Source organism: Amblyomma mixtum, chromosome 8 (genome assembly GCF_055824585.1).
Source record: "Amblyomma mixtum isolate Tamu chromosome 8, ASM5582458v1, whole genome shotgun sequence".
Classification (NCBI taxonomy): Eukaryota; Metazoa; Arthropoda; class Arachnida; order Ixodida; family Ixodidae; genus Amblyomma; species Amblyomma mixtum.
The window spans coordinates 90,828,514-90,847,262 of NC_143019.1; the positions used below are offsets into that span (position 1 = coordinate 90,828,514).

Here is an 18,749-nt window from a genome sequence, read left to right on the forward strand (position 1 = left end):
TTTTGCATGGAAAGTACATCTAGGTTATATCCCACAGACGTAAAAAGTGGCGGGACATCTAAGCCTCAGAAAAAAATTTCTCAGAAACGTTCCAGTTTAACTAGGCTCGTTTCTGGAAACAGCGACAATTATTCCCACTTTCGGATGACAAAAACATGTTTTTTGGAGGATCCACAGCTTCGATCACTTATCTTTTGTCTTCAAAGAAAACAGACATTGTGCATGCCAATATTTACAACTGTCTCTGTTTCGAAAGAAATAAGTAAGTATTGAAAAGCGATTTCTATAACATGGTTATTCCAATTCATGCTGCAGGAGTACAGACGAATGAACCCTGATTAATGGTCCGGCATGCCGTAGGGGGTTAGTCAAATGTTAAATAATACGGATAAGGTTCCTTAATCGAATCTTCACTGTAATCATGTATTTCTTAGAAAAATATACAGCTAGCAGCTTCTTATCACGCGCTGCAGGGTGGCAACCGACTGAACTCAACCACTGTCCAAAAGCTTTGTCAACGTAGGTATCGACACTTTTACAGGCTTCCAGATGCAGTTCGAGAACCTTTGTGGGATTAACACTCGAAGCACATTAGAAGCACAGACACTTAAAAGCGCCCCTTATTCCTTACCTTTATGCACAAGCTACGCGCCGAGCGTCTCCTGCAACGAACAGAGCAAAGGCTGTTCACTGTGCCTCTGTGCTAAGCCACTTGCTAGTGACCTGCTAGCATTCTGTGATTGTGAACAGAGTTCAACTGGTCACGATAACATTGTGGGAAAGACAGCTTTGTTCAGAATTGCGTATTGATGTAGATATTGGAATACCTGACCAGCAGAAAGATGCAGGTGACGCTTCTTTCTCGTCTGTGCAATGGTGTGAGAACATGGGTTTAGAACGAATTGCTACATTTGGCAAAGCTTCAATTCGCGGACATGCGAGTACTCTTAAGGAGGCAGCACCTCTACTGATTCCACGCCTACTTTAAGCGTGATTGCGCTAAAGGACCTCTCTCCAGAATATCGGGTGTCGGTGTCGCCGGCGTTGGCGTTGAGAACGAGTCATGACCATGGCTCTGGTAGGTGGTCCCCATAGTGCAGCCTAGGAGGGAGATGGGCCATCTAGGTCACGTGACCTCGCGCCATCATCACATCATTCCGACCATAATGCGAGCAAACAGCCCATCATCGCACGTAGCAGATAAATTACCTATTCATCGCTAGGGATCATCAACCTCTGTCGCACAAGTCTCGCCGCTCGGAGCACCTGCCATCGCCGGGCAATGGCACATTGTTTCACCGCTAAGCCACTGCGCCGGGAGGTGAATGAGGACTCCCGGGGATCTATGAATGTAAATTAGTGAATGAACTTTTGCGTATATGACAGTTAACCCCTTACGCTAGGCGTCAAACTTTTTAGAGGGAGCTTGGGTTCCCTCCAATTTTACTGGGATTCTCTAGCGCTCTCGTCAGCGCACACAAACCGAGAAATGTGCAGTGGTCATGTGGCATCTGAACAGTGCCTCTCACAAATTTTCTCACATCGGGGAGCGGGAAACATTGCGAGCGCATTTGTAACGAAGGGGCATATATCATGAAGTGGTATTATTGGATGGCGTAAGTTTTAGCCTGATCCTATGAAATATTTTCCCTGAACAAGCAACCAAAGAAATTATAGCAGACTAACAGCCTACATCAGCCAGGTATCATTTCTCAAGTGCACCGCGTCAGAGTTTGGTTGAAAAAAAAAACAGTCCTCAAAAAGAAATCAGTCCTCAAGTCATGTGAGCGAACCAAGAACGCTGCAGCCGCCCGTTCTCGCGTGCGGACCCACGGTGCAGCCGCTCACCACGGAGTGGAGCCCATTGTTAGCAGAGAGGGCACTGCAATCTTCCACCTAAGCTAGACTGCGGACTGCGGACGAATGGTTGTGTTTGGCCGAGACCACACCTTCCCTTGCAACGATGTTTAGTCCCTAGAACATCGAACATCGGTACCAGAAAATATTTTATTCTTACGTCTACTCTCGACCCCAAGTCAGTGTTGGTCTCGAGTGAGTGAATGAATGTTGGTTTCGTTATTAGAATTTTTCTGTCATTTTCGTTCGTTCAGGGACTTTAGGGAGACAGGCCCTGTCGCTCCGCGCCAGCTTCCCAATGTGCGTTTCAATTTGAGACACCTTGGTAATTGTTTTTCTTAGTGCTTGCTCTCGGAAATTAGTCTTAAACCTCTAGGGCCCCCGTAGCAATACTGTTTTAACCCAAAACAAAACTGCAAACCACACTCCCTCTCTTGACGTGGGATGCGTTACTTACAGAAGATGCCCCACTACCAACGAACGCTATGAAGCCCACCGAGCGCGTTAGGCACCTCACGCAGCGAAGCATGCCCAGGGGGTCCAGGACTTCGACCCTTCCTAAATTCTAGCCATTTATACAGACATTACTACAGACCCGCCCCGGTGGTTAAGAGGTTATGGCGCTCGGCTGCTCGCCCAAAATACGCGGGCTCGATCGCGGCCGCGGCGGCGGAATTTCGAAGGTTGCTAAACTGTATTGGCCCGTATACTGTGTGATGCCCGTGCACGTTAAAAAACTCCAGGTGGGTGAAATTTCCGGAGCGCTCCACTACGGCGCCCCTCATAGCCTGATTCGCTTCGGGACGTTCATCATCATCATCATCAGCCTGACTACACCCACTGCAGGGCAAAGGCCTCTCTCATGTCTCTCCAATTAACCCTGTCCTTTGTCAGTTGCCGCCACTGTTTCCCCGCAAACTTCTTAATCTCATCCGCCCACCTAACTTTCTGCCGTCCCCTGCTACGTTTGCTTTCTCTTGGAATCCACTCCAATAAACCAAACCAATAAACCAAGATATTACTACAACCTAAATCTTCCACAGCTCCCGACCACAGTGCGCCGGCTGCGCACGACTTGTACAACCTTACCCCAGAAAAGAATTTCACCTCCTGCCTGTGCTCCTTAGAACCGTCTACCACAGCCCTCGAACTGCTCTCCATCAGATCATCAACTGACGATGATGTTGATTACGTCCGCGCGAGGAAAAGCAGGTACCACCCACATGCTCTAGCTATGACCAACTCAGTCGTACATTCCATTCATCACGACGCAACAACTCTGAAGCATGAGCAAAGCACGCCGCGAGAGGTAACCTGGATATGAGCCTGCGCCAGCGTAGCGGGTATTAAGTGAGCCCACAGTGCAGCGCTTGCATGTCCTTCTTGCGTGCTTTACAACCAAGACATACTGCACAACACAACCGGCGCTCTCGACGGCACATCAGTCAACTCCACAAACAGTGATCCTAGTGAAATAATAATTAAAACGAAGCAATCGTAGAGAGATGTTGGTCAGATGGCTGTGGGGAATCACAAGGTGAAGGGAGGGGAATTCCGGCGTGCCGCCAAGAGGATTTGTCTGGGAAAAGTGTTTATAGTTGCCCGGGTTTAAATAGGGTCATCTCTTCATGGAGGAAGACAAGATTCACCCTCCCTGTCCTAACACCATTTTCACTTTACACCGTCCTCCCCTTCACCGGGCCTTCCTCTGTTAGCCACTGTTAGGGTCCGTAACCAGTGATAAACACTTTGCCCAGACGAAGACCAGTATCCTCGTCGAAACGTTGGCAAGCAACCTGAAGTTTTGCCCCCCCCCCCCCCCCCCACCCTCCTGCTCACTTTGTGATAGAGCAAAGCAAGGCAGCGTAACTTCATCCTAAACTTTCGCTAAGAAGCTGCGACCCTCGCAGACAAACCTATTGTTCTCACCATGCCACTAAGCCTGGTCCGAGAAGGGGATGCAATTCGGCGCCTTCTGACAACTACTGTCCTAATTCCTGCTTTCGGTTTTATAATAGTTGAAGACGATCCGACAGGCAAACGCTACCCAACATGACAAGAATTGGTTATGACCGAACAGCTGTACAGCAACTCTAACTAGCCCCAGTCAAAGGCAGGGCGAACACTCCTGGAACATTGCACCGAGCACGAAGTTAGCCTGGGTATTTCCTCAAACCACATCGCCAATAGCGCTCCACTGCCGTGGAAGTCCGTACTGCAACTTACCCCGAAACTATCGATTAACGGCATTTTTGAACGGGAAGAAGCTGATGAACGCACTGTTTACATATATCCTAACATTTCGCTATAACAAAACCACTAGAATCGCAGATCTCTCCCCCCCCCCTTCCCCGGCATGCTTGCATATTTTCTATTAACTTTCTGTCTACCATCAAAAGAAGTTCCCCCTTTGGTTTTCTAAATGAGTCTTAAATACTAGTTGTGACCGATGGAAAAACTTTCATGGTTTCCTGAGCATCGAAAAAATAGGCCATTACCTTCAATATTTCCATACCTACCTTAAAACTGTCCATAGTTGCTTCAAAAATAAAAATGACGTCCAATCACCCAAGGCTAGCTACAGAGCGGATGACGGCCCTGGAGGAGGAGGAGGAGAAAACATTTATTTGCAACACTGTACTGAATTTCGAAATGGAGGTGGGGATGGTTGTTGCACTGGGTGGCAGTCGTCATTCTGGGACGCCATTGGCTGCCGCCGCTGCGCGCTCTCTCCACCAGGGCCCGCTGGGCCTCCAGGTCAGAGCTGGACAGGGCCGCCTCCCAGCCCTCGTTAGTTGGCTGACTTATAACGGCTATATGAGTATTGCACTGGCAGGCCCACACTATGTGGTATAGGTCAGCATACTGCCCTCAGAATTTTCACCTGCCCGTGAATGTCGGGTCCACGTGTTTTAGTAGGCGGGTATTTAAGTAAGACCCGTTTTCGAGCCGTCTGAGGTGGCACTCCTCGGTTCTGTCGAGACCCGGGGGTACCCTCCTGCAGAGGCGTAAATGGCTTGTGATACCCGCGTAAGAGATTAGCGGAGTCGGCATGATTGCCGCGGCAGAACCAGGGGACTGAGCGGAACCCGGGAACGAACGCTCGGGCAGCCGCGTGAGCGGCCTCGTTCCCCTCAACCCCCTGGCGACCGGGAACCCATACTATCGGTTTTAAGAGCGTTATCACGTTTTTCAATTTCTTGGGGTTTGCTATGACCTCCCTTCGGATAAAATTTTCCATGTCCGAGGAATTTAAGATGGCGGCTCCCATAGGAAGTCGATATAGCAACCCAACTGATGATTAATTGGGGACGTCATCAGTGTATCAAATTTTCGATTGCTGATGTCACTGATTTTGTGACATCATAAATAACTAGTCACATGACTAGTCGCTTTTAACACAGTAATTAATGATGCATCACAAAACCAATTAGATATTTAGAATCCCCTATATAAGTAGAACATGTTAGACACCAAAATTAACTAATGAAACAAATATTTAGTTATGTTAGTTAGTTAGTTATATTAATTTTAATGGCGCAAAATCGACTGATGCTATTAATATATAGTTATGGTTATGCTTATTTCCAATTACTTATAATTAACTAACCAATAACGTCATGATCTCACTAATGAAAATTCTTAGCGGCCTCGATGAATAGGACATTTTAGACACCGGCATCGTCTAATTAGGTTAATATTTACTTTAGGCTGAACATAGAGGCCATGTAGTCAGCACTCGGCAGCTCACAATTTCATACCTTTCGGTGACCGGGCACCTACCGCCTTAAGGCGAGGAAAAATGGGCCTCTAAAGATTCTGAAAGCTTTTTCGTCCCTAATTGGTCAAAAATATCCGACCGCAAGGCGGTAGGCGCCCGCTCACCGTAAGGTATCAAGTGGCAATACATAACATGAACTATATATAGCGCTTCCGAACAGCTAACGCTCGTTACTTCAACGTCTTCCAGACGGTGGCGGCAATTTCTTTACTCAAAGCCGAATCCGAATTGCTCTCAAATCTCATTAGTATTATGCGGGTGAGTGGCGCTATCCTACCCCGCACGCAGCGTACATAAAGTCGGACTGGCACCAGGCTTGCCGAAATTACGGCCCTCGAAGAATACTTTTTTTCCATAGCACTAGCCTCCAGCCGTACAAACCGCGGCATACGCAGCTTCTTTGATCCAAACGCCTGGCTGAAGTAGAAAGGTTTGGTTTGGTTTGGATTATGGGGTTTAACGTCCCAAAGCAACTGAGGCTATGAGAGACGCCCTAGTGGAGGGCTCCGGAAATTTCGACCACCTGGGGTTCTTAAAGAGAAAGTGGAGGCCATAATCAGAAAATGCGTCAAACAGGCAGTTGGGCTACCCATGCACACAGCGACTGAGAAAGTGTTAGGTCTCGGTCTTCATAACACCCTACGTGAGATTATTAGAGAGATATAGCATATCGTTACCGTGTTTACGTTACCGTTTACCGGGCTCGGCTGGCGAAATCTGCGCATGCGCGCCCATTACCGGGCCGGTAACACTTTACGGAAACTCTTCAGCGTTGCGGAGAGAGTTAGCGTTCGCTTGTAAACAAACATGGCGGCGCCCTGCTCGCCCGCTTCGGAATAAATGCATGTCACCGCTGGATTCTTTGATGCGCCAGCTCACTCAAATGGTAGCGGTTCGCTTTTATTTCGCATACTCTCACCCATACGTCGAGGTTTAAGTGACAACTAGTCCATGTTGTTGAGATAAATCTGTGATTTTCGAGCACTTAAGCCTAACTATCCGCGTCGCAAATTTTCCTTCCTCCAAGCGCGTAGCCAAGGAAGCAACAACACTGTAGCTTTTGTGCCAGCTTTAACATTTTTCTCTCTATTTTCATAGTTTTCTTCCTGGAAAAACAAAAACATTCTGGTAATGCTTGTCATATTCACCACTAAATTCAGAAAAAAAAAAGCTTCTCCAGTCCAGAGTTCAAGCGCTTTGACTTACTGTCACCAGATGGCGCCACTATGTTTACATCCAAGTCGTGCATCCAAACTTCCAAAGAAGCGACGCTGCGCGCGGCAAACAGAAGGTGTTGTAGCTGCGTTTTTACAGCATTCGCAACGCAGTGAGCGCATTGTACACAAGCTTAGTGCGTTCTGTGTAGTAAACTTGTCTACTGGTCAGGGTACTTTTGAAGCCACTGAGCCGGCCGTTAGCAGAAAAGTAGTGAGCACGTCTTTATATACAGAGAAAAAGATGATTAAAGACCATGTAGCACCTCACTGCAAAGAAATGCTTTCAATTCATGCGTATTTTTGTTTGTAATTAATGCTGGGGCTTCTACCATCATCATCATTCGTTTTCGCCTAACGGTAACTTGTTACGGGAGAGACCGGAGAGACGATATGCTAAAACGTCTTCTAGCGTGCGCAGCGCTAACCGGAAACTCCGGCGTCCGGTAACACGGTAAACGGTAACGTAAACACGGTAACGATATGCTATAACTCTCTATTGAGGCGGTAACCGTCTCGCAGTACGAACGACTAACGGCCACACCAACTGCCAGACACATTCTGTCCACACTAGGCATAACATGCGAACGACAAGGCGGACCAACTACTGACCTTCCCAAACATATACACCAGCTTCTGGTCATTCCTCCACTACCTCGGAACATGCACCCAAATTTCCGCGCTGAACGTCGTGCAGAGAGAGCCAGATCATTAGGCAAACGCTTCCTTAATGATACCTCTGTGATATATGTTGATGCAGCAGATTCTTAGGCTGACAAGATGGTAGCTGTGGTCACCACGGAATGTGGTACACTCATAACTGGGGGCACTATACGCACTCAGCACACACATGTTGGAGAAGAAACACCCATTGCTCTAGCCATTGCGGGATCCTCGGCAGAAACCATTCTCAGCGACTCAAAATTGGCGATACGTAACTACATGTTTGCAAGAATCTCTCCACAAGCAGCACGGATTCTGCTAAATTATCAGCCCACGCGGCGCATTCGCCTAATCTGGACGCCTGCTCATGCCTCCCTTGCTGGTAATGAGGCGGCTCATAACCTAGCTCGAGGACTGTCCCGCCGAGCTGGGTCGTGCAGTCCACCCGCCCTATACTCCGGCAAGGACAGGTTGTTTTCTTACAGAGAAATCCTGCAGCGCTACAGGCTTGCAAGACTCAGGTTACCCCCAGCAGATAAAACGCTTTGCAAGCAACAGGCCAAAGCCTGGCGTAATCTTCAAACTAACACCTATCCAAATCCCCAATTGTGTAGCTTCTATTTTGATGGACTCTACTCAGACAAACGCAAAAATTGTGATGCGGATGCCGATCTAAATCATATGATCTGGAACTGCCCACAGTCCCTACCCGCGAGTCGATTCATTACCGACTGTGATCATTGGGAGGCTCTATTGCTCAGCCCCGACCCGGGGACACATATCAAGCTCCTCCAGCTGGCTGAAGATGCCGCCGCTGCCCAAGGGATAGCGGCCGCCGTTTAAGCGGGGGGCGACTTCGAGTCGCTGCTCTATATCCGCTGGTAATAGAGTTCCACCACCACCACCACCACCTGGGGTTCTTTAACGTGCACTGACATCGCACAGTACACGGGCCTCGAATTTCTCCTCCAAAGAAATTCAACCGCCACGGCCGGGATCGAACCCGCGTCTTTCGGGCCAGCAGCCGAGCACCATAGCCACTGAGCCACAGCGTCTGCCTTCAACTAGAAAGCGAAGCACTCTTTTTGTTTTTGAGCAAATGACGACGTTTACGAACAGCACGAAATTGGAATCCATGCATTTGTTCTGAAGCTTGAATTTCACTATGACTATAAAATATGATTCATTTATGGAATGCACTAAAGATGTACGAAAGGCTATGCGCGTGAATTCTAAGACAGAAAAAATTCTGAGGGCACTTAAGTCCGCTTATGTGGAGGAATGAGAAAGCATGCGTTTTGAGGAAAGGAAGGGGCGCTGTAGCTCTGAAATCTCGACTTCTCCGTGTACATCTCAACCGCACCTTAGAGCATGCAACTGAAGATGCATGTGTGATCGTTCTGAACCCCTGTCGCATCTAGCCTACAACTTCACATCTCGACATTTTGGTCGCCACCTGAACCGCGCGGCTGCCACCTCTGCGTTACGTCTTCCACGGACGGTTAGCACGAAACGTCTCCTGGCCACTGGTACCCACAATACAGTGATCGAATTAATGGAGGCTCAACGCACCAACCAATTAGTCCGCCTGAGCCGCACGGAAACAGGACAATGCCTACTGCGACAGCTACGTCTCAATCCACCAATTCCCACCCCAACAAGTCCTACACCTTACATGATTTCTCTGCGCACGCAGGATCACATATATCAGACGCCCCTACCGCGCAAAATGAGTGCTAGTCTCCATCACGGTAGGCGGCAGGCACGAGCGAGCTATTACAGCGAAACATACAGCAACCGCTCCGATATCCTTTATGTCGACGCGGCACAAAATTCTAAACCAGGATATTTCACGGCAGTCGCAGCCTATGAAGACGGCACAGTGGGGGCCGCCGCCACTATTCGAACTAATTCGCCTGCAGAGGCGGAAGGAGCCGCCATCGCACTTGCTCTGGCCCACTCCATCATTGACAAAAACATAACCGAAATTTGCACAGATTCACAGGCCGCATACCGCCACTTCCTAAAGGGCGTGGCGACTCCGGCAACACACCGTATTCTTACTACGGCCACCTCTCTCGACCGAACGGTTACTCTGTCGTGGGTCCCTGGGCATGCCTCAATCCCCGGTAATGAGCGCGTACATACGCTGGCCCGAGAACTCTCCTCCCGGACCCCGGAGGATCAGGCACCCAACCCTGCGCAAGAAGACCCTTCGGTCCTCTCTACATATCACCAAATTACCACATTTTACAAATTCAGCCGCATGACACTGCCACCACCCCACAGTACCTTGTCGCCCTTATCCAGCGCCACATGGCGGCAATTACAGACAGGCTGCTTTATTTCACCCCACCGCTTCTCATGCTTTCATCCCACCTTTCCTCCTGATTGTAACACCTGTGGCGTGCCCAAATCCACACTTTTCCATTACCTTTGGGAATGTCCTTCCCCAAAGGCAGTATCCCCCATCCCCAATCCCACTCATTCTTCCTGGGAGGCTGCTTTACGGACCACTCAGCCCGCCGGCCAGAAATGGCTAGTGGATTGGGCTTTACGTGAAGCACTAGCCCGTGGACTCCTGGACCAGTAGGGGACCACCCTGAAAGGTTTTTTTTTATGTGTGTGTAATAAAGTTGTTTCCATCCATCCATCCATCCATCCAACCGTACCCTAAGGGAAAAGTGTTTGGTTTGGTATGGTTTATTGGGGTTTAACGTCCCGAAGCAACTCAGGCTATGAGGGACACCGTAGTGAAGGGCTCCGGAAATTTCGCGAGAGAGAGAAAAACTTTATTTGAAGAGGAATTCGGGGCACGCCCCAGGGTTTCCGCACGACCCCACTGCATTCAAGTGTTTATGTTCGTAGGGTCCATAACACTGGCAGCCCGGCCGGTGGCGATGGTCTGCACGGCCGGGTCCTCCGAGCGTAGCAGGGTCTCCCACGTCTTGAGGTTCTCTAGGTCTCGCAGGGGAGGGCCCGCCGTGCAGAGGGAAAGGATGTGGAGGGAAGAAGCGAAGTGTTCTGGGCATAGGGCGCATGCCGGAGTGGGCAAGGATGGATGATAGTATGCTAGGGTAAGGGGTGAGGAGAGAGAGTGTGTCTGTCTCTGCCAGAGTGTTGCTTGTTTGTTGTCTAAGGAGGAGTGGGGAGCGGGGTAGAGCTGGGGTGAGGCTCTGTAGGCCTGCGTCAGCTCGCTGAATGAGTGCATGCGCTCCTTTGCGAATCCTCGATCCGAGGCCACCTCAGCCTCGTTTAAAGAACCTAGGGCTAAAAGGTTGGCGGCCTCGTTTCCAGGATTCCCGGAGTGTGCAGGCACCCATATCAGCTCCACTTGGCGGGGTGGGGGTGCATCGGACGAGTCCAGTATGGCAAAAGCAGGCACATGGATTCAGCCTCGTGCAAAATTTAGAATCGCAGTTTTAGAGTCACTTAAAATGTACCGGGCTTCCGTGCGGGTGACAGCAAGTAGAGTTAGTGTGAGGAGGGTGGATGAAGAGGAGTCCACTACAGCTGCTGTCGCTTCATCACCCGTACAGGCAGCGTCCACCCATACGGCATCCGGCTCGGAGCCGTTCGCTCGATGGAGTGCCTTCGCACGGGCTCTGCGGGGCTGCTCATGGTGGGCGCAAATTTCGACCACCTGGGGTTCTTTAAGGTGCACTGACACCGCACAGCACCCGGGCCTCTAGAATTTCGCCTTCATCGAAATTCGGCAGCCGCGGCCGGGATAAGAGAATATTTAGCCTCACGAAGCATGCAATTTAAGGTGCATATGTCACTGGATCGAACAACTGTCGCAAGCTAGCTTCTAACTTGACTAAAACATGTAAGCTGTATGCAAAGAGAATTGTTAAGCCACCACCCGGAATGGTGTATGACGAACGGTAGCTAAAAACTTTGGTGAATGTATTGGGAAATACTGCCACCACACTGAGGGCAACCAGTGATGACATCTTTGGGGTTTCGTCTGTACCTGCGATATGGGTTACTCAAACCAGAGTCGTCGCTTCGGCCGTCGTGTTCTTGTTTCATAGCTTGTTTGTACCGAGCGGCACTAGTCGCTGCCTTGTTGTTTTTGTCGTTGTGAGGGACTATGGTGCCTTTTTATGAATAATCAGTCCAATAAACTTCTCTTCGAGGCTTGGCCTTGCGCCGCACCTGTTTATCTACCATCCAACTCATCTGCACGTGGCAGAGATGGGAATCAGTGTGGGTGCAACGTCATCACTCTGTAAATTTTGCCTAATCGTGTCAGATCATCACGAACGCTGGCGGCCCGGGTTCGGTTTCTACCCAGACCCTAGTGTCCTTTTTTGTTTTTATTAAATTTTCTTCCCATTATAATACCGCATGACGTCATATAACCGATGACGTCACAGGGCACCAACTTCCGGCGACATATTTTGTTGACACTTCCGGTGTCCCATAGACTTCTTATGCTTTCGCATAAATGAAGTGTCATTTATTTACATTTCAAAACTCAGCCGCGCAACACGCATCCTGTGCACAAATCTTTAACCTTCGAACTACAAAGGTTTTGTTGCGGTACAAAGAAATGAGAACAGAGCGGCGCCAACATTCTACGCTCTTCGTCTGTCTTATAATGCTGTTTTTTTCTCTTCAGTTCTAAAAAAGAACTATCGTCATTTATGATTGTATCGTGGACGACTATAGCGTCAATGTTCTTACCAGTCATGTCCGTCTTTCCCAAAAGCAACAAGGCAAAAATGGTTTGTGCCTAAGCCGCGTAGCCAAGCACTTATGGCTGACCTTCGGCTCTGGATCTGTGCAGAGCGAGCTAAACCCTTGTGCTCACGTTTTGACACCTTTCACTACGTAAAGGTTCCGTAAAGTATTCACTATACGGTCAGAAAGCAAAAACCTGTTGCTCGGCTACTTTTGAAAGGGAGGGGGGGGGGGGGTGTAAAAGGCGATAAAAATAAGCGCGAAGAGCGGCTCCCGCAGCCGCCGCAAGGCTCCAATTTCTTTGTATCACCTCTGTACGACGAGAAACGAAGACATTTGCGGTACAACTGAACTTCATGTCTCCACCTATGCATATCCCACTGTTCTTCGTGCTCAGTTTCACGTACTGGAAATGAATTCTTATTTATAGTTTTAATTCACCTCAAGAGTTCTGAAGTTCTGCAGTAGGAAGGTGGCTTAGTTACTCTATTGCTTTCTCAGGGGAAGAGGCAGCAAGAATACGTCAGCGGCGAGGAGTCAGTATGCGCCATGGTGCTATAGATCCTTCACAGTCGACTAACCAACCGAATTTTAATTTCATTGCGCTAGACTCCCTGAAAAGTCATGCTGCTTTTATCTGCCACGTGACTACGGGCAAACAATTCAAAAAGCATCCATACCATCTAGAGGTATTCAGGGCATGTATGTACGAGAACTTAAAGGGCGCGAAAAACACCTCACGACTGAGCGCCATGACAAAGACGTTTTCAGAATGGTTTTCGAGAGTTGTGAATGCTTTGAGACCCTGTCTCGCATTGGAGCTCACGAGTCAATGCTGTTCAGAAAAAGAGAAGTTGCTTCTTCCATGCAGCAAGAAATTGAGCTGGCGCTTTCGTGTCTCATTTGTGGGATAACTGATTCATGCAAAATGTTCACACGCAATGCGCATAGTCAGGGCATGTATGTACGAGAACTAAAAGGGCACGCGGTTAGGAAAAAGAAAATATTTGAGTGCCTACACTATTGACTGTTGAACGTAGAAGTGCTTAGTATGTTTTCACTATTTTTATTGCAGAATAAAGGTCACATGCTCCTTTGAGGCTGCCAGCAATAATATGCTTCACGTCTCCTGCGGACACAGTAAGTGAACGAACGCAAGGGTTATCCTTGAGCACATGCCAGTAATCCTTGTCATCCTAGCTGCTCACTCGGAGTGTCCATTTATATCGAAGCAATGACAAATTCACAAAAAATGGTTATATGACTGTACCCTCTTCGCATGTTACGAAGACATTTATGCAAACTTGTTTCCCAAGACAGGATAACATGAGCGAGGTATGTGCGTTCGTGGAAGGATGGCTTGCAATAGTGCTCTATATCGCAAAAATACCAGCAACGCTGATAAATACCAAGACACGCGAACGAAACTCTTGTTAAGATCATTCATTCATCTCCGAAGACTCCTAGAAAAACAACACTTTCGAGAGGCCCGCCAGTTTTACAGTTTTTTTCGAACAAATCTGCTTCCTTCTGACATACAAGGTTGCCCTTGCAGAAAGGTTTTGGACTGTGGCACGTCTTGCGAGAGGACAGCTGCAACAGTTACTAAAAGAGTATTAGTCTCACACTCGAATACTGTCGGGACTAAGAACCTTCCTGAATCAGCACAGCTTTTTTTACTGCTAGCTGCTGGAGTTGAAAACATGCGAATGAATGAGGAGCCATGTCTAAATGAAAATTTCGCACCTTGAACGGGAATTTTAGGTAACAAGCGGCGTTCTCAGATTTTGCGCATAACCGTGCACCTGTGAACTTTGAATCATTTGAAAATGTCTATAGCATTTGTACTTAACAAACGATAAAGTTTTGAACCAAACTTAGATACTAATCCCATTTATTTAAAATGCCAAGACTGCATTTCTGATGTAGCGTCAAACTACACTTATTGTTTGAGTAGCGATATTCCGGGTTAAATTTTACCTTGCCAGTAGCTTCCCAATAAGAAAGTGTTTGTTTCATCTTCAGGCACTCCTGCATGCCGCTAAGCGCTTTCGCTAAATTGTGTTACTAATCATCAAAATGGAGCAAAAATCTTGACAGTCCTTAATATTTCTTTTCACTTAAAGTGCATCTTTTAAATTATTGTTTTAAACGCAATCCCATCATGGGAGCCTCCGATAAATTACTTGCTCCTCGTTTCCACAGTACCTGATTATGTCTACCACTTCGTACTGGACTACGTCAACGGAGACCATTGCTTTGTTGGCCACGTTAACATCGCCGAGAACAGTGATGCCAGTAAGTCCGCTTTTCAAGTTGCGCTCACTGCGATCGCCGTACTGAACTTGAGCATCCCTTACTTCTTGGCACGGAACCTAAAAACAAATACCCGGAAATACGAACCACTTTGAAGGCTCCCTTCCATCTGCGTTTGCCCATGGCTTGCTCATGCTGCGAAGTGCATCCATCCCACCCCGCGAAGACGCATTGCTCACACCCGCAATCATCTGATTCATATGGTGGTAGCGCAGTTTGTAGGAACACTTTCAAGGAAACAAGGAATGCTCAAAGCGCGTTTTTTTACTTGCAACCAGTAAACTCCGAAGCAGGTGCAGAGTGGCCGGCGAAAGGTTGTTTCCCCAATGAGGGTGTGGTCGGAGTGCCCAATATTTTACTGTCTAAACCACCTACCTAACAGGGAGATCTTTTTCAAAACTTCTACTTTCCGCGTCGACCCTATCTGATGTGCCTTCGCAACTGGCAACACTGTGCTTACAATATGGCATCAGGACGAATAGACTTTATTATAAAGCAAGTCAGTAAGAAGTTGTTTTCACCGTGCTACAGTGTTAACGGTTTCAGTGGCAAGGAAACAGAAATCTCACCTAGATACTATATATTCAGTTTGAAAAGATACAGGCCCTCACATCAAGAGGCGTAAACAAGAAACAAAAAAGTAGTGAGTCAAGCGGCGTGCCTCGAAGTTAGCGCCTGAATTTTCCCGCATAAATGTCATAGAAAGTTGGGGAGGTTTTTTTGTACAGCAGTTCTCTTTAACCGTCCGCGAACAGGCTCGCAAGCCTGCTTCCCGTCCCCGAAGTAAAAAGAACGACAAGCGCATACATACGAGGGGGTACCCAAAAGAAACCGGACTAAATTTTTTGGTCGGCAAATCTTCTGTGGTACCACGTTTTGCCACTAGGAGCGCATAGAACGAACATTCCAGAGTCAGTAAGCCGAGTGCCATCGTTGAAGGAGGTCAGACTAATTTAGGCAGAGTTTTAGAGTGACGACTGTTTTGTGCGAACGTCGTTTTTGCAATGGCTGATTTTCGTGAACAGCGTGCGCCGGTGAAATTTTGATTTTTGCCCGGAAAAAGTTGAATGGAAACTCTTGAAATATTAAGGAAGACGTACAAGAACGATGCTATGGGGACAACTCAAGTGTTCCTGAATCGAATCCTGAATGAAAGCAACAATCATGCCAATGGAAAACTTGAAATTCACCTCGCCTCAAGAAAGCTCGTCAGGTGAAACCAAACCTCAAAACAATGCTGATTTGTTTTTTCGACGACGTGAGAGGAGTCGTCCATTGAGAATTTGTTCCGCAGGGTAAGACAGTTAGCCAGGCTTTTTACTTGGATGTTTTGAAAAGATTGGGCAACAGTGTGCGGTGGAAGCGGCCAGATTTGTGGCGGTCGGGTGACTGGTTTTTCCATCATGGCAATGCCCCTGCTCACACAGTTCTGTCTCTACGACAATTTTGGACCAAAAATGGCATGACCCCTATTCCTCAACCCTCATACTCTCCCGACCTTGCCCCGTGCTACTTTCTTTGTTTCCTAGAATGAAAAAATAGGTCAATGGAAAGCGTTTCCCTGATGTTACTGAGGTGAAGAAAAAAACGACGGAGGCACTGTCAAGCATCACAAAAGATGAATTTAAACAATGTTTTGAAAAATGGAATGAAAAATTCGACAAGCGTATCATTGCAAATGGGGAATACTTTGAAGGAGATTGAAGGTCTGTGCTTAAAATGTGAACAAATAAGTTCAAACAAAAATAAGTCCGGTTTCTTTTGGGTACCCCCTCGTATAATAAGTGTTTCCAGCGTGTGAGCACAGCCACTGTAGCTAGACTTTCCTACCTCCCATCCTCATGAGAAGTTCAAATTAGGCAGCCGGCTTCGAACTAGAGGTGCATGCCCAAATCGTGATCAGTATTATCTCCCAAGTCACTCACAGGATACTGCGGCTGTTTCTGTTCGTTTGCTGCAAGTCCCATCATTATGTTAATAATTCCGATAACACGCCAGCGCTGATTACTCGTCTTGCTGTGAAGGTAACCTCATGTAATTTTCCTAGCCATGGGACAACGCAGGGGCAGCGATTATGCCTTGATTTTAACGCAAAAGATTTTAAACAGCTGCTGTTTTATTTAACCTTTTATTCCTCTATGAATTTCTTCTGTGGCTTGAGGCATTATGTGGTATCGTGATCAAAATCTTGCAGGCATGGTCTAGGAAGAATTAATATTTTAGATATACCTCACATTCTAGCCACGTGGCATTGTTGCCATCAGCTAGAGCATGCCGACCTTTCATATCTTGAAACACTTTATGCAACTGGTTAACAAGACTAGGAAAAATAAATTTTTTTACCGCGCGCCCATCTCCCGCAAAAAGTATTATCGTGATAGTATGAAAGGCAATGTTGTGATTGCAGCAGTCATGCTACAACGCCGGTTGCTGAGTATTTGCTACCATGGCAAACAGATAAAAATGTTTTATATTTTTAGCTTTTCCTAAAATAACATAACTTAAAAAAAAATCCCCTGTGCCCCTTGGTTTCTGTGGCTGTTGGCTTCTGTCATATTTATAACGAGCCCCTCATCCCCTTCCCTTGTTTGCTTAATTGCTTAGCGAGGGCCTCGATTCTGGCAGCCTTGACGCCTTAGGAAGCATAAGAGGGTTCTCACGCAGCTTCCACCCTCTCCGTTCGATGACGTTCTACGTCACACCTGCGGTAACTCAGGACGTTCTACGTCCGCCGCTTGTGAACGTGGGTGGCGCTGATGAACACTCTCAAGGTTAGGTTACTTGTAAACATAAATGCCCCCGAAAGCAGAAGAATTGACAGCCGTCGCCGTAGCTCAGAGGTAGAGCACCGGACGCGTAATTCGGAGGTCGTGGGTTCGGATCCCACCGGCGGCAGGTGGTTGTTTTTTCTTCTGCTTTTCTAATCAGTTATCTTTAAAAACGATAACATATTCAGTAATATTCTAAATTGATCAACACCACAAAATAAGTAACTTAAAAAAAATCCCCGGTGCCCCTTGGTTTCTGTGGCTGTTGGCTTCTGTCATAACACGACGTGTCCATTAAATCCAACCAAGTCATCAAAAATTTCAAATTTCAGGAAGTAACCTTGTCGCACTTCGTTTATTCGTTTCAGAAATCTACTACATGCTCGGCAATCCAAACTCAAATATTTTAGAACACAATAAGTGCTTCAAAAATATTGATGCCTACTCTGGAGGAAGCATCACTTCCATGCGTGACGGAGAAAAATGCAAAGACGTTCCTCCGAACCCACAATGAGCAAATGGAAGAAATACGTATTGAAAACCTCATCCGTTTTCTTGTGTATACCAATTCTTTGGTATGTGAGCGCGTGAAAAGCTTTGCAGAAAATGTCCCTGCCATTTCTAATATGATTTTGTAACCATTTTTCAGCTTTCTGCACAAATAAATGATATAGCACGTAACTTGTATCTCGGTTTTAAGGAATTTCATTATAAACAGAAAAACTGATCTTGGCCTACATTTTTTGTCATACAATGACTTCATGTCACTCTGGGCGTTACCTCTTTAACAAGACTAACGAGATGTTATGCCATGCTTCCTATGTTTCAAACGGGAATACAAATGCTACTTCATCAAAAGTATTCATGACTGCAAAAAAAAAAATATATGCAACTTTGAAAGAGTAGGAAATGTTTGAGAGTGCACTGAGGAATAAAATTCTAACTGTCGTTTTCAAAGCTGGACCTCTTGATACGAACACAGACGCATTTTTTTCAAGTTTCACTGCCAAGATTTAATTTATTATCAAAGAAGTTTCCCCGTAATTTTCTTAAGAAGAGCGCGAACCAATTAACTACATTCTGCAGTCTACAACCCCTGCATGCTCGGCCTCGTCCACCTCAGCTGTCATCTAATTTTAGTACAAACTGAAAACCCACGCTCAAATTGTTCCTGTCTACTTGCGGGTTAGCCCTTAGACTTCCTGCCACAGAAATTATTACCTCTGCGTATTGTGCCACCCCAACTGTGGCATTATCATAACATTTATTTAAAGAATCACGAAACATGTGTAAATTCAATATCAAGGCTGACAGGCCAAAAGCCTTCTGGACTCTTCACTAGTGGTGCATCTGGCTATACACACGGGAAATCAGCATCGATGATGACTTCTTCAAGAAAATAGAATTCGATAAGGGACGCCGAAATGAAAACAGAAAAATTCGCAACCTCTTATTATTAAC

General features: G+C 47.0%; 1 protein-coding gene across 1 annotated transcript in view; it reads left to right on the plus strand.

The window, feature by feature from the left end:
• LOC149333474 (uncharacterized) overlaps positions 1-17,802 on the plus strand; it is a 36,627-nt gene extending 18,825 nt beyond the window's left edge. Inside the window, exons 5-7 of the mRNA XM_089557731.1 lie at positions 13,280-13,344; positions 14,410-14,502; positions 17,657-17,802. Of these exons, the coding sequence (XP_089413857.1) occupies positions 13,280-13,344; positions 14,410-14,502; positions 17,657-17,802 (304 nt within the window). The remainder of the gene's footprint in view (positions 1-13,279; positions 13,345-14,409; positions 14,503-17,656) is intronic.
• The last annotated feature ends 947 nt before the right edge of the window (positions 17,803-18,749 follow it).